A 15,547-nucleotide genomic window follows, 5' to 3' on the forward strand; every position below is an offset into this window, starting at 1 on the left:
CCAAAACTCCATATAAACTACGACCCATGAAGATCTGAGGTAGAATAGGTCTTCAGCAACCCTCGTAAGAGATAAATTATAAACGGGATCGGGTGGTCAGACTCGTTGAAGCATGTCATCTATCTCAATTGCATGGATTGATGCTCATGATATCAATCACTGGATTGCCTGGTCCAGACTCGATTATTTACAGACCGCTGTCATATGGCTGGAATATTGCTGAGTGCAGCGTAAAACTACAAACCAACGGAATAAACTACAAAATGAAAATAGAATTAAATGACACCTTAACTGACTTGATGATTAGTACAAATAAATATGTATTGACTCTAGTTTTCAACTAGACTGTTGGGCAGCTTTAGGGAAATGTTACAAGCTCAAGTTAAGGCAGGCAGTTAACAGTGACGTCAACAATGGTTAAGATATTATTTTCTTGTTGTTCAGCTCTGTATGGAAGATAGTTACATAATTTAGCTGAAATATTGAATGTATTTAAAACCTAAAGTTTGCTCAAGCAAAACATGAACTTTATCACAGGATAAAGCACATTTGGCGTCTTTGTTCATCTCGCGAAGCATCTTTGTTCATCTAGCGAAGCATCTTTGTTCATCTAGTGAAGCATCTTTGTTCATCAAGCGAAGCATCTTTGTTCATCTAGCGAAGCACCTTAGAATGAAAAGACGGCAAGTAACTGCGTCAAGTTAGAGCCTGACATTGAAAACACCTGCCTTCCACGTTCCAATTCCATGGAGCTCAACCAACTGTTTCAAAATTACAAAGCCGTGAATATCTAATCGGTAGTCATCAGTCTTCCCTATAGATGGGATGATGCTCTCAGTCAACCTGAACGACATACACAGACAGCATGGCTCACAGCTCCAACAACGATGTTATGTGATAAATGGGGGCTGAGCAAACCCGTCTTCAATGACCTATGTGTCTGAATGGCAAAGTGGTCACAATTTCTGTCACCTTTCCCTAAACAAATGCTCAAAGGTTAACATCATGTTGGTCTAGGCCTTTAACCCTGGACATGCTCAGAAGCTGAGGCAAATCTTGCATGTCTAGAAAATTTTGAATTTAAAAGTTCAGCATCGTGACTATCAAATTTAGATTAAATTAAGCTACTTTGGACATGATGGACATTGTTGTGTGACTGAGAATAAACATGATAAAGAGCATACTGAGCAAAAAGATTTCAGTGGTTGATGCATGTTATCATATCCCAATTGCGTGGATCGATGCTCATGATGTCAATCACTGGATTGATACTGGTCCAGACTTGTTTATTTACACACCGCCGTCACATAGCTGTAATATTGCTGAGTGTGGCGTTAAACAACAAACAAACAAACAAACAAACAAACAACATATAAAATGTTGTCTTGAATCAGTAACCAAAAAACCATTCTGCAACTAATGAAAATAACAGCACCAAGCTCCTCCCCCTCCATTATTCAAGGTTGGTACTCATGGTACTTGGGCTAGGAGGACCGGTGACCCAGGTCCTTGGGTCGGGGGGATCCTCAGTAGGACCCGGATACCCACTGGACTACTTGCACCCGTGATAAATTGTTTAATGACTGTAACTTAAAACTCAATGGTTGCCCAACAAGTCGCAAATTTTCTCATTTCTTTTTGACTATGCAAACATTCCTTCTGACATTTATATGTTGAGTAAATGTACAGATGTACAGCTTCGCCAACTTCAGTTACAATTGAGCTTCACACAATGTGGGCCTGTAGGGGTTGGACCAGTTCTTTAAAGAAGCATGCGAGAAAATGCCTTAATCACCAGCTTTCCATACCATCCAGATGTTTTGAATGAAATATTTTCTTAAATATCACAGTAACCATGGTAACAAATCTGATGTCTTTGTCTACTTCTACAATTTCTCCCAGTAGGTTATTTGTAACAGTCCTGTGACTACGACATGGTTGTTATCTGTGTTTGGATACATGTGTCAGTCCCCTGATCATAAACGCTGTAGTGCTCGTCTCCGTCAGGACAGACTTATAATGTGGACGCTCCTCTCCTATATATAAACTTCCATTGTGCTACAGCACACAGCTAATTCTTTACCTTCACACTCTTCAGTTGCTAATGGCATACAAGGGTTTGTCCGTGTGTACATTTCTATTGACCATGTTGACAATTATAGACTTGCATGTTTCCACCTGAGGATTTACAATGACAAGCTATCATCTTGTGTCATGTTTATTCTGTCTAGTCAATACTCATCATGCTAAAACAGACAGGCTCTTTTTTGTGGATGAGTGTACTACCCTGAGCTTGGCTCTTTGCATTATTTTCAGTGTGCTTTACTGTTACTGTGGCATGCTTATTGGACTGTTACCCTGCTGCAAATTCTGGGGGAAAACATGAATTAGAGGATGAAAGGGTTTCTTTCTGTCATAGTAAAGAGTGAGTTATGTGTAAGCTACAACACTGTTTAAGTTACCGACCATTTCATAGTCTGGGATTTTTTATTGAGACCAGATATTTTTTTCAGCTTCAGCAGCAAAACCAGATATTTTATTAATTAAGCACTGAGTTAAAATATTTCTTTCTAAAGAACACATTGCAACAATATGTACTTTTTATGGCAGTTTCTTTTTTTCCAACAAAATAAAACATAATTATTTTTTCAACCCTGAGCTTTGGGTGGAAGTAATTTTCCATATTTACTGGAATATCAAAACAAAAGCCATGTTGCAACTTTAATATTCTAACTCCATACTTCCTTATCAATGATTAAGTGTATAGTAGTCCAAAGAAGTTAAACAACACTCAATTCTTTCATATGACTACAGTTAATCTGTCATGCATGACATATTAATTTCAGTAATGTGAAAGAATCAAAAGCTCTTTAACTTCTTTGGAGTATGAATACACAATAAGTTCTTCTTTTGAGAAGTTCAGACTCCAACCTAAGCCACTTGTCTGAAGCCAGAGTCTCCTAAAATTCTTTTTGGTCTAGTAAGCTCAGCTAATAATATCCATATAATAAATAACAGTAATATGTGCAAAACAAGATGCTAAGAGCCAAGTTCAGTCAAGTGAGACTCAAAAAGTCTTGGTCCACTGACCAGTTACAGCATCAATTCAGAGTGTATCGCAGTTACCTTTGTTCCCCAAAACACAGAACCAATGTCTCAACATCACTCATGACAGTCACAAAAGCATCTTCATGATCAAGAAATTTGGCTGAATAGTCTCTCTCATACCATTCCTGACTTAATTACTGACAGTAAACTACGTTTATAACGAACACGCTTATAATGAACTTACCGATATAACGAACTTATTTTTTAGTCCCGGCCATTTGTTGCATATATGCCAGATATATGCATATAACGAACTCGGTTATTACGAACTAAAATTAGTGATACCTTAGAGCATGTTGAGTTCTTTATAACCATAGTTTACTGTATTCATGGTATTAGTAACAGTTTCACTTCAACAGATGAAGTAGAGGCATCATGCACTGCCCCCTGAAACCTTGTTATAAGTTAACAAAAACACAAAGATAAGAAGATATGAAAAACACTTTGTGATTTTGAGTGAGTGAGTATTTTACACTGCTTTTAGCAATATTCCAGCAATTTCAAGGCGGGACATCTAATAGTAATACCGGTACTCTCTGATTCCAATGTTACAAACCTGTTTTAACATATCAGCAGGCTTACACAATTGTCTTGGGAGGATACTCAATTAAACATGTTAAATACTAATCATGCTAATAGACACTGTTATCATTGTCTCAGAAACACGCAATGTTCCTGAAAGAAATCAATAATTGAGTCTCATTGTACTACATATAGATTGATATACCACTACAAGTACATGTGACAGGCAATCTTAGGAAACAAAACAAAAGTAATATTTTGTTAACATCTTGTTTTATTTCAAGATGTTTTTTAGCGTGTTGACTTCACGTCTAAAACAAAGTTTTTTTATGGAAAATCCCTGTGCCATGACCAAAGATTTCATAAAGTTTTTTATTTACGTTTACATGCCCAAACTGGAAAAGGTCACCAGACCATGAAGATGAGGTGAAATGGGACATAACATAGCATTCAAGATTACTGCACTTATTTAGTGACATGGATGCACACTGCTAAATGCTGCAGTTTAACCTGGATACTCTCATCTAACTCACAGTAAACTGACTCCAAGCCAACCAGTCCTTGTTTTACCCCCTTAACCCCAAGCGCCAGGCAGGGTAACAACAATTACCATCTTTAAGCGTGTTTGTTTTGTTTCACGCAGCTGGGTATCAAACCCTCTGCTACAGGCAGACTCTATGCACAAAGACCATGGAGGCAGTCCCTAGACCACTGAGCTTTATAAAAGCAGAAGCAGGCTTTTTAAAAGGGTGCATTTTGTGATCCCACTTGCTAAACAAAGCTAAAGGCCCCAATTCATTCTCCCTCTGCATCTGTGATTCCACAGATCCTCTTTCAGAAATGTGGAACTGGGAATTATTCAAAGACCAAAAACAGGACATAATGATCATCAGGACGATAGACAATAGAGTAGCCTGTTGCATGAACCATTCGCTTGTCCCAACAAAGCCCTTGGTTTGATTCCCCACATGTGAAAAATGCCCACATCTTGTGTCCATCACTGTATTACTGCCGGAATATTGCTAAAAGCGTTAAAACCATACTCACACACTCTTTAAAAGAGTCAACACGGTCCAAATTCAAACGCACACTACTGGCCGTATTCAGCAAACTTAAAAATGAACGCTGTGGGACATATTCACCATGCAAGTGATACAGTTGTCCTCATGTACATGGCAACTACTGACTTGATGCTGACATTAATGAGGCAGTTAATCTCATGAACATGTTCAATGTGTGCCTGTGACATGTGTAACCACAAAGTCCCTCGCAGCGAGCTCAAAAAGTAACCACAAGGCCCATCCTTTATGCCAGGCTTGACATTTGGCTAGAGTTGTTAAAAACAGGGACATGTGTCTCTTACAATTCTCAAACCATCAAAAGGCACAAGTTCACGATTAGTTTCCTGAAGAAATACTGTACGGTTTTCAAGATCTGTTCTGGAAATGGCCAGATAGGGCACAAGTCAAAGTTATTCCATGGAAACTAGATTATATATCTAAGTCCAAAGCTATCTAAGGCACAATTTCATCACTAGACCTATCTACATGATCTATGTGCAAAGTTTGATGAAGAAATATTGGACAGTTTTCAACATCTTGGACGGACGGACGTTGTCCATTTTAGTAACCTCCGTGTTGAGGGGAATATCTATGATAAGACTACCATTCAAAATATATGCATTTCCAGAAAATGGGGAAGGAGTATTTTCAGGCTTTTGACCTGAACACAAATCTCTGTGACAAGCAAACGCTTCAACCACTGGGCTACCAGACTCTCCCGTGACTGTACAGGGATGCCATTTTCCATGGTACAAATCTGACAGAAAATACCAGGACTGAGATTTCTCCTGTGAAAAGTACAACTGTATTTATAGCATGTAACAAAGAAATGTGCCCAGGGACATTCAAAAAACTTATTTTACTTTCGCAACCTTCAGTTCAAAACATTGAAGTTCACAGAGTCTACACACACAGTAAACATGGTAAACAGGTACATAAACACCTCTGAAATAACCAAAATTGTTTTCATACAAATAAGATAAACATGGAACAAATTCATAAGTTTCTTCCAGCAAAGCACTTTCCAGTTCTTCTGCCTCGTCAAAACAACACATTGAACCATAAAACCATAAAAATATGATGAGTAAGAATGGGAGTGACCAAAACGATAGAACCCAGATCAATTCAATACAACACTTTATAAGAAACAGTGATATATTTCTATAAATGTTTTCCCAACACAAAGCCTCCAACTATCCCTAAGATGAAGCCACCCTCCTTAGAGGGTGTGTCTGGTCTGTTTGCTAATGTTCAGCTTGAGTAAATATAAAGATCTGCTCACAATAACCAGGCAGCCCTGCCTTACAATCTGAAATTTCTATAGCCCCGCGCACCTCCTCAACCTTCAGGTATTTAGGCTGCTGCTGTACAATTGTGTTATTTGCAGTCAGGTGAGGAGAAATGGAATTTAACGTTGTGATCAAGATTATTTCACCTACGTTGCGATGTCCACGCGTGGTCCATTAGCTTGTACTTGTAGATTTCACAGTTCCCGGCAAACAGACATATATTAATGAATGAGTGTTGGTGTTGAGTTCAATTCATCATACACAATACACCCATGTATCGATTCTATTTTAATTCTGTATGGATTTTCAAAACGTAATATTTACTATGTTTTCCAACAAGCTGCCAGATAACTACTCAGGGATATCATTCCTTTCCACCTGTCATCGAAACAAACTGCTGATCTGATTGCACACTTCTTTCAAAATAAACCTAAATTTACCAGTCACTGAAGGTGCACAAAAACCCATGATCATGTTGATAAAGAATTTCACACAAAAAGAGCGCACATTACGAACATGAAGTATGACCATGATGATATGTATTGTGTCTCGGTTATCGCGATATGGCTAAAAAGGTGAGGTAGGCATTCCAGACAACCCTAGTATTAGTAATAAGTTGGTACAGGGTGTATGTTATACCATATGCTTTGCTTTACTAAATGAGTGAGTGAATGTTGTTTAATGCTGCAGTCAGTCATATTCCAGCAATATCACAACATCCTGTAAATAACTGAGGCAAACCAGTGGTGAAAAGCATGATGAATGAGTCATGCTTCCCGGGTCACGATGACATACAGTTTGTAGCTATGCCCCATTGAAACTGAAAAGTTATCATAAAAGAACAGTGTTTTCCATATTGCTTGTAGAATATATTAGAAAATTGATGACACAATTAGTGGTTAGAACATGTGTTTCATCTCGAACGTGTTTTCAGGCTAAAATCTGTGTCACTACATCACCATCATTTACTTAAATTGTAATTTTGCATTTTGCCATGTTTTGCAAGAAGTCAAATAACTTTTTCCACCTGCACCTCCACAGTATAACAAAACATTTGCCTCATAACTACATGCGGACACGGGTGGCCCAGTTGTCTAAGGCGCCACGAATCGCTGTGCAGAGTTGCGACCCCTGGGCACACCAGAAACCTATGAATGTGGGTTCGAAACCTGGTTCGCCCGAATAAGTTTCTAGGTTTGACAGCACCATACCTGTGCTCATGGGTTTCACCGAAGTAGTAAACGTCTGAGACCTGCATCATTTCCGGCTTTCCTCCCACATTAAGCTGATATGCCATGATATAACTGGAATACTGTTAAAATTGCTGTAAAACCCAACTCACTCATAACTACATATGGATATTGGAATCAATCCAAACATTACCATGATTACAGTACAACAATGTAGACGTCGTTAACATGTGCAATAACAGCAACATGTTCAATAGAAATACACAGAAAACCTGAAACACATCTCTATCATGTCAGGCAAAAGTAATTACGATGGCATTGATTATGTCAGTCCATTACTGGTAATCCCTGGCACATGGCACATGGCACATGGCACATCTCATACTAAAGTATGGATCAGATATCCAGTGACATGTGTGTTGGGGTAGTCTCGTGGTTCCAAAAAATAAAGTGTTTGCTTGTCGTGCCAAAGACCCAGCTTCTATTCCCCACATGGGTGCAATGCGTGAAGCCCCTTTCTGGTGTCCCTTACCATGTTATTGCTGGAATAGTTCAAAGCCACGAAAAACACTCACTCACTTAAATTCACTATAAATTCAGAAGGAATGAGCGCTTTGTCAGAAATAAAAGTGAACATTAGCAATTTGTAACCATGGAATTTTATTATTATTGTCATTAAACAATATATCACATGACTTACAAGTCATGTGGGTAACCGGGTCCTACTCAGGACCCACCCGACCCAAGTTCCCAAGCTACCCGTCCCAGCCCTACCAGCCACCCCAGCAGGCTAACATCATCCCCATCAGTTTCTCTGTACAAAACCTGTGCTGTATGTTATACCCACATTGACTGGTGGAGAGCTCTTGAAAGATGACACCAATGCCTGACAATAAGAAATATTGGCCTTGACATTGTAAGAGCCATTATTGCCATGATTATACTATGTGGTATTTTTAACAAGCATTATGGCAATCTGTCACCCGATATGACAAGCTTTTCACCAAGCTCTGACAAGGCAGAATCATGGTTGGCCATAATGGCACTGCTTTCCAGAGATTTTGCTTTTAAGTACCTGACACTGCCGCTGGCTATATGTTAACAACATATCTCAAGCATGACATCCGACACGATAAGGCAGTGGTATAGAGATGATGTAAAGCTCTGACCCACTCTAATGTACTTGATGAAGACCCACTTTCATGGATGCTATGAAGACCCACTCTCATGAACGCTATGAAGACCCACTTTCATGGACACTATGAAGACCCACTTTCATGGACGCTATGAAGACCCACTCTCATGGACGCTATGAAGACTCACTTTCATGGACGCTATGAAGACCCACTTTCACGGACGCTATGAAGACCCACTTTCATGGACGCTATGAAGACCCACTTTCATGGACGCTATGAAGACCCACTTTCATGGATGCTATGAAGACCCACTCTCAGGCACACAATGAAGACCCACTCTCAGGCACACTATGAAGACCCACTCTCATGCACACTATGAAGACCCACTCTCATGCACACTATGAAGACCCACTCTCAGGGACGCTATGAAGACCCACTCTCATGCACACTATGAAGACTCACTCTCAGGCACACTGTGAACATGATGAAGACCTGGCATGTCTTCTCTCCTGACCCGTGTCCCATATCAATTCAAGCATTACATGTGATGGACTTTATATACACTGATCTCAGCTAGATGGGCAGGAAGACATTTAGTACGCCTGAATGGTTATAAGATTGTATATACAGAATTAAACACAGGGCATGTGGCAAGGGACAATGCTTTAAAGTGGTGTGGCTTAGTGTTTATTCAACTCAGGCTCAGCAGGGATCTTCTCACTCAAAATTGTTCTGGCCAAGTTCTTTTACCCTAAGTACCTTATTCCCAAATCTCAGTATTGTCTTTAAAAAAAGTAGTATTTATAAAAATCATAACAAATATAAGCGTTTGTACTATAATTTAACGAAACATTACTATCAGACCCTTACCTAGCCTGTCTCACTGTCCCTGAACCATTATTATTTTCCCTTCCGTCCAGCCCCAACTGTATGATATAGCCTTAAATGAAGCAAGTCTAGATTTTTTACACTTTTAGTTGGGATCCTTTTCCTAAAACAAAGCTGCTTGTTCCTAGCAAATTAAATATTTTCAGAGACTAAGTGTCAGTCTAACACATAGACTTACACAATCAATAAGTGTCTATTTATAACATGCATAAATCTCCATGCATCATGTATCATGCACTTTAATATGCTTAGTGGTGCACACTGGGAAATTTCTAGAGATTGGCTTTGTGAACACTGAGAGATGAGTCTTAAATGCTCTGAGCATAGAACAGACAGGACAGAGTTCAAATGGTAGCTGGTTCCATGCAACAGAGCTCCAGATAAGCTGTGTATCTGCGTAAAATATGCATCAAAAATGCAGAAATATGCAGTAAAACAAAATCAAAGCGTATAAAATATGCAACGAACATTACAGATTCGCTACAAAAATAATCATCAAAATATTGTGAATATCGATTAGCAAATCAGCAACTTATTTTGAAATTATAAACGGACATTCCGTCGACCTTGCCAAAATCCACGATGACAGTTACATCATGATCATTTGCCATCAGATGGTATTTTTGAGTCCTATAAAGCTCTCTCGAACCCACATGACACCAGTTTGCAGGGACTAGCTGAATAGTGTTTTTAAATATTTAACTTAAATACCCACATGTGTAAAAACTAGTGGATAGAATTACTGATACCCAATGATTTTAAAATGCATGGGTAAAATACCCACAACACCAAAAGCTTATCTGGAGCTCTCATGCAATCGCAGCTGCAAATGAGAAGGACTTTTCTCCATAGCATTATCATGATCATGTCATGTTTAAACTATCATGGTACAACCAGTGTGAGACTGAGTGATTGTTTTATGCTACACTCGGATTAATTGTAAATGTACCACTGGTCAGGTAAACCAATGACTGAAAGCATGACAACACACCACGCTTTGAAAAACATCCAATCCTCAAGCAGCCCACAATGGCAAATATGTCTTTCAAAAAACTCTCATATAAACAGATTAACATACATCATGTACATAGGGCTGAAGCCCACATCCCTGACGTGATCTGCAGACAATGTGATTACAATGATCCACCAACCATGACCAGATTGATGGCCGATTACATTCTCAGGTATCTAGTTCCTCACAATGCATACACTGTAATACCCTCGTAAAAGTCTTACTTTACATCGGGAGAAAAAATCTTCATGAGCATCAATCTACGCAACTGGGATACGATGACATACATCAACCAAGTCAACGAGTCTGACCACCCGATTCCTGTTAGTTGCCTCTTGCGACAAACATAGTCGCCTTTTACGACAAGCATGGGTTGCTGAAGATCTATTCTGACCAGGATCTTCACGGGTACTGATATATGATACCAAGGTGTTGTGGGCTAAAGGGAGGGGAGTTTTCTGGTCTGGGGGAGAGGTGATGCTCGTGCACAACAGATAGTCTGTCTCAGTCCCTGAACCATATTATTTTCCCTTCCGTCCAGCCCTTTCTGTAATGCAAAAGCACGAAATGAAGCGAGTCTAGATTTTCCTTAGGTTCTGAATCTCTCATCTCACTGGCACTCCATTTCAATTTTGATGGAGCTATTTAATTCTGTCAAGATTCTATATTTTCAGAGACCCAGATGCATGTCAAAGCATTCATTGGGTTTTTTCGGAATTTCTTTTTGCCATTGGGTTTTGTCTGCAGCTGGCCTAGCATCTGTATTAACTTCCCATTGAAACATGTTGAAACTGTATCATTGCGACACAATTAGAAATTCATTCTGAAGTTGCTTTAGTTACTTTTGTAAAATACTGTTAATCACTGCTTAATGCGTCACCAAATTAATGCAAGTGTTGACCTATGGCCTAAAATATGTCTTGAAACTAATGTGAGTTACCATGGTTACCCTAAAATCTAATCAGTAAGCGATCATCACCAAACTGCTGCTTTAGAATACCACGATGTAGTATAGGGTGGTGGCAGTACAACTGAACAACATTTGCAATCTTCACTGAATAAACTTAACTTCAACTGCTTGACAAGTGATCTAACGTCAATGAAATCTAAGCAGGAGATTCTAAATAAGACATAATGAAATGAGATCAGGTCAGGTCACTGAAGAAGACTGTACAGGTTTCAAGTGTTGTAACACGAGTTGGCACAATCCTTTGAATGTAGATGAGCAGTGTTTTGTATTCACCACAACTACTCTTACTGTTCTGGCCATGCTCACTACGTGTGTGAGAAGTGTTTTGCTTGTAATTATGAGATTATTTGACAAGGTTACTTTCACAACAGGGATGCTGTCATTTACGGCTGACACCTCGAACTTGAATAAACAAACTGACTACACTTGACACTGAACTTGGTGAGAAGCACTAAATCTAGCACTCAGTTACATTGTTTTCTGTGAGCTTTGCTATGTATGTCATTGTTCCGCCCATACAGAATGAACCTGACATGGCAGGCAATAAACACCAATATGTCCATCTGTCACTATATTAACATGATTAATGAGAGGAAGATTCACACTCACATATTTCACATTCATTTCATGATTTACAGAATGTACATGAATGAATGAACATTTGTAGTTTAATAAATGTAAGTTTGAAATCAAGTGAAGGAATGAGTGAGTTGGTGAACAGTATTCCAGTTATATCACTGTAGGGAAGCTTTAATGTGGGGGAACGCACACAGTGATTTAGGCCTCAGATGTTTGCCACTTAGGCGAAACTCACGAGGATAAGTGGGGAAAACCATAATCATAGGTTTCTGGCATGCCCAAGGGGTGCAACTCTCTCTGTTCAGCCAATTGCAGCGCCTGAGACAACTGGGCCACCCCCACCACTTTAAATTAGGAATGTGTGTTTAAAATGTGATGTAAATATGCTAGATTCTTAATGGAATAGAACTTGTTTTATCACAATCAGATTATTGATAAGTTTGAGTGAATTAGGGGGAATTGTTTAACATAAAGACAATGCTGATGTTTTGTGTGAAGTGTTGAACAATATTTGAAATTGAAATTATGTTTCTGCCTTATCATAATTTTTCTTTATCATACATATCAGGTATTATCTGTCAATGGTTTAGAGGCTCTGAAGTTGACCTCAACTAAACATCATGGGTTATGCACAGTGTCAAGTAATTACCACATGCTATTAACACCTAATCAGTACCTTGATTGACAGCTGTCAGTTAATCCTGCACATTTGACTAAGGGCATCAACACCTTGATGATCACCACACACCTTACTGCTACTTGTGAAATAGGTGACGACGTGATTGTGAAATGACTGCTATCACAATCTCAGGTGTAAATACAGTGGTCAGAGGTCATTCACAATTAAACGATAAAAAAGAATGTCATTCTGACCCCCTGTTAACCTGGTTTAGCTAAACAGATAATTGTTGTATAAATATTTCAGTGACAGATCACTAACTCTCTGGCCCGCGAATGATCAGCTTGTCAACACACACACACGTCACAGCCACAGACTGCTAATTGCTTCCGCACACATCACAGTATCGACACATCAATGAATAAATTACTGTGTTTATTATTGTTTATCAGCATGTAAAACTATTAAACATTATTACTTTGCATACAGTACTTATTTCACATTGATCAAGAGTAGGCATCAAGGGAACATCCAGCATTTGTAAAGGGAAGGGTCCAAAATATCAAAATCCTCTCAGATAATTTTACTGCCTTACAACACACTATACCATATTTGGATTTCAAAAGAGGGTAGGGTAGGGGGGTTCGGGATCCGCCTATGTGCATCTAAATGCAATCACACAACATGTTGGCAATGAAAATATTTGAGTCACAAGATGGACCATTCAAATTCTGGATAACGAGATACTTTTGAGTTGACCCCTCTGAACGAGACTTGAATACTGTGCCCAAAACCTTTGAATTAACCACGTCTACCCAACCTTACATGTAAGTGTTCAAATGGTTTTTGTATGGACTTTCAAAAGCAAAGATTATTTGCCCCAATGAAAATGTACAAGACTCAGGCTTCAGATTTGTGGCGATAATCATTTATCTTAATTCCAGTCGTCTAACATTCAAAGTTCATACTGAGACAACCAATTTCAAAAAGGGTGATAGTTCTATGGATATACGACTTCCATATAGTTGTTTATCCATAGAACTTCCAAGTAGATGAATATCCATAGAATTATCTCCCTTGTTCATCATCCCAACTTCTAAATGCAACTTAAAAAAGTTTAATTTGTAAATAATCTGTCAGAAGCTTAGAGCATGTAGAATGATTGCTATTTTAGTTATTTTACAGAGCTTTTAACATGTTTGGTAATATTTCAGCAACATCACAAGAAATCTGCTTCACACATTGTATCCATGTTGGGAATCGAACCCAGGCCTTCAGCATGACGAGCCAATGCTTTAGCATGAAGCAACCCAACAGACAGATGATCAAACATTGGATGACAAGTCGGAGCAACCCAAGCATTATGGTGTCACTCTGAGCAGTTAAACCCATCATTGTGCTGTATCGTGGGCATGAGACCTTAACTAATGAAGATGCTTTCCACTTGTGAACACTTTTTTCAGAAATATATGGTGACTAACCCAAATCCTTCTCTGTATACATGTGAACATGCCATGAGGATTAATCACTGCCTTTCATTCCCCAGGTCTCCGACTTCAAACAGTGATCATAAAGGAATGATAATCTCACCTATGGCTGCCATGTTGTCAACAGATGACTGAGTATGTAGGTTAGAATTAATTTGATCTAACACCATGAACCTTTGATACATTTGTCTACACTTTTGAAATAATTTAATATAATTTAATGCATGTTTAACAGAGATATGCATGACATGAGACTGTTCACCTGTAACATTCTACAATGTGGCACTCTGAATGTTTATATATTCAAATTCAATCCTTGAAATAAAATAAAAAATACATGACACATGATCATGATGAAACCTAAGTTGACACCATAAAAGAGAATGATTAAAGACCAAAACAAAAACATATTTAAGAAACCTCAGCATGTTTACTGAATTCAAAAACCTTGACAACTCTTAAACATGTTTAATTTAACTAATCCTCATGTTGCTAACCATGAAAACATATACACTTTTGTGTCTTCTGTTTATTTTAATACCATGTGCATATTATCATATATCGTATATTAATTCAAAATCAAGAAACAAGGGGTGCAAGAAGCACATGCTCTAAGGTGTAATGGAAAAATAATAGACTTAAGGGTTCCTAAAATTATATAGTAGCACATTATATCAACATGTTCATGGACCTCATAATTTCTAACACTGTACATGTATTTTGTGATGGTACACAGATATCATCACAGGTGCAAAGATATTTCCATGCTCATTATTCAAAGTATTGGGTTACATAAATACCTCACAGACTTGTTACACTGCTATTACACAGAGCCAGTATCTATCACATGATCTTAAAAATGTGTAGAGTGACCAGGTGACAGCATGTCATTTAGTATCAAAAATCATCTTTTGGATTCTTAACCCCGTCAGCCACTATGCAAAAGTGAGACAAACTGTTTTCATATGAAAACCCTTAACGCAAAAACCTCTTGCTGTTTATGCATGGTGATATTAACAAAGTTATTAAAAGTGCTTTACTTACCCATCACCTGGAATGTCGCGAAGTTGTAATCCCATTTTAGCCAACTCTGTGGCAAAACTTGGAAAATTTTCATCATCAGCAAGATATGATTCTATTTTTCTCTCCTTCTTATACGCTTCTCGCACAGCCCTCTCTTCCCTCTTTTTGGCTGTGATAACATCGTGTTCCGTGGTTTGTTTTTGTTTTTTCGTCATGCTGTAGTTGTACGTGTGTCCTCCTCTAATACGACCGGGCATGTTAGGGCAACCTGTATGATGGTGGATGGCCCTAGATCTGAATCACTCTTAAGTTGACACTCTATTCATATACAAATGATATGTCAGCGACTTCCATAAATACTCCATCGCCAAACCTGGAAAAACAAGTTATAGCGAAAATGAGGACAAATGACAGCGGACGCCGGTCATCTAAATAAGAAAACTTGAATTGACGACCTGTTAAGTGTGTACTGCATGTCAAACTAAGCATAAATCATTTCGAAAGATGTCACCGCGTGCTTCGGAGAAGCTTGTCAATAAACAAACAGAACACACCTGAGTGATTGCATTTTGTTGATCTTACCTGGGAGATTGACGGAAGTAAGAGTGACGCAGGTCGGAAGCGGAAGCTGTGGTGACTGACATGCGCTGTCGTCATTAGCAG

General features: G+C 38.7%; 1 protein-coding gene across 2 annotated transcripts in view; it reads right to left on the bottom strand.

The window, feature by feature from the left end:
* Nucleotides 1-15,499, bottom strand: part of LOC139471534 (OTU domain-containing protein 3-like) — a 34,694-nt gene extending 19,195 nt beyond the window's left edge. The window contains exons 1-2 of one of the 2 annotated variants that reach the window (XM_071253910.1): nucleotides 15,467-15,499; nucleotides 14,906-15,257 (exon numbers count right to left, since the gene is read on the bottom strand). In XM_071253910.1, coding sequence (XP_071110011.1) covers nucleotides 14,906-15,141 — 236 coding nt within the window. In that variant the 5' untranslated portion in view covers nucleotides 15,142-15,257; nucleotides 15,467-15,499. Of the gene's footprint in view, nucleotides 1-14,905; nucleotides 15,258-15,438 lie in introns of both variants that reach the window. The other variant, XM_071253909.1, reaches the window with a different exon arrangement.
* Between the last annotated feature and the right edge of the window lie 48 nt (nucleotides 15,500-15,547).

The sequence above is a fragment of the Haliotis cracherodii genome, unplaced genomic scaffold (assembly GCF_022045235.1).
Source record: "Haliotis cracherodii isolate W230 unplaced genomic scaffold, xgHalCrac1.p SCAF_23, whole genome shotgun sequence".
In the NCBI taxonomy this organism is placed as follows: Eukaryota; Metazoa; Mollusca; class Gastropoda; order Lepetellida; family Haliotidae; genus Haliotis; species Haliotis cracherodii.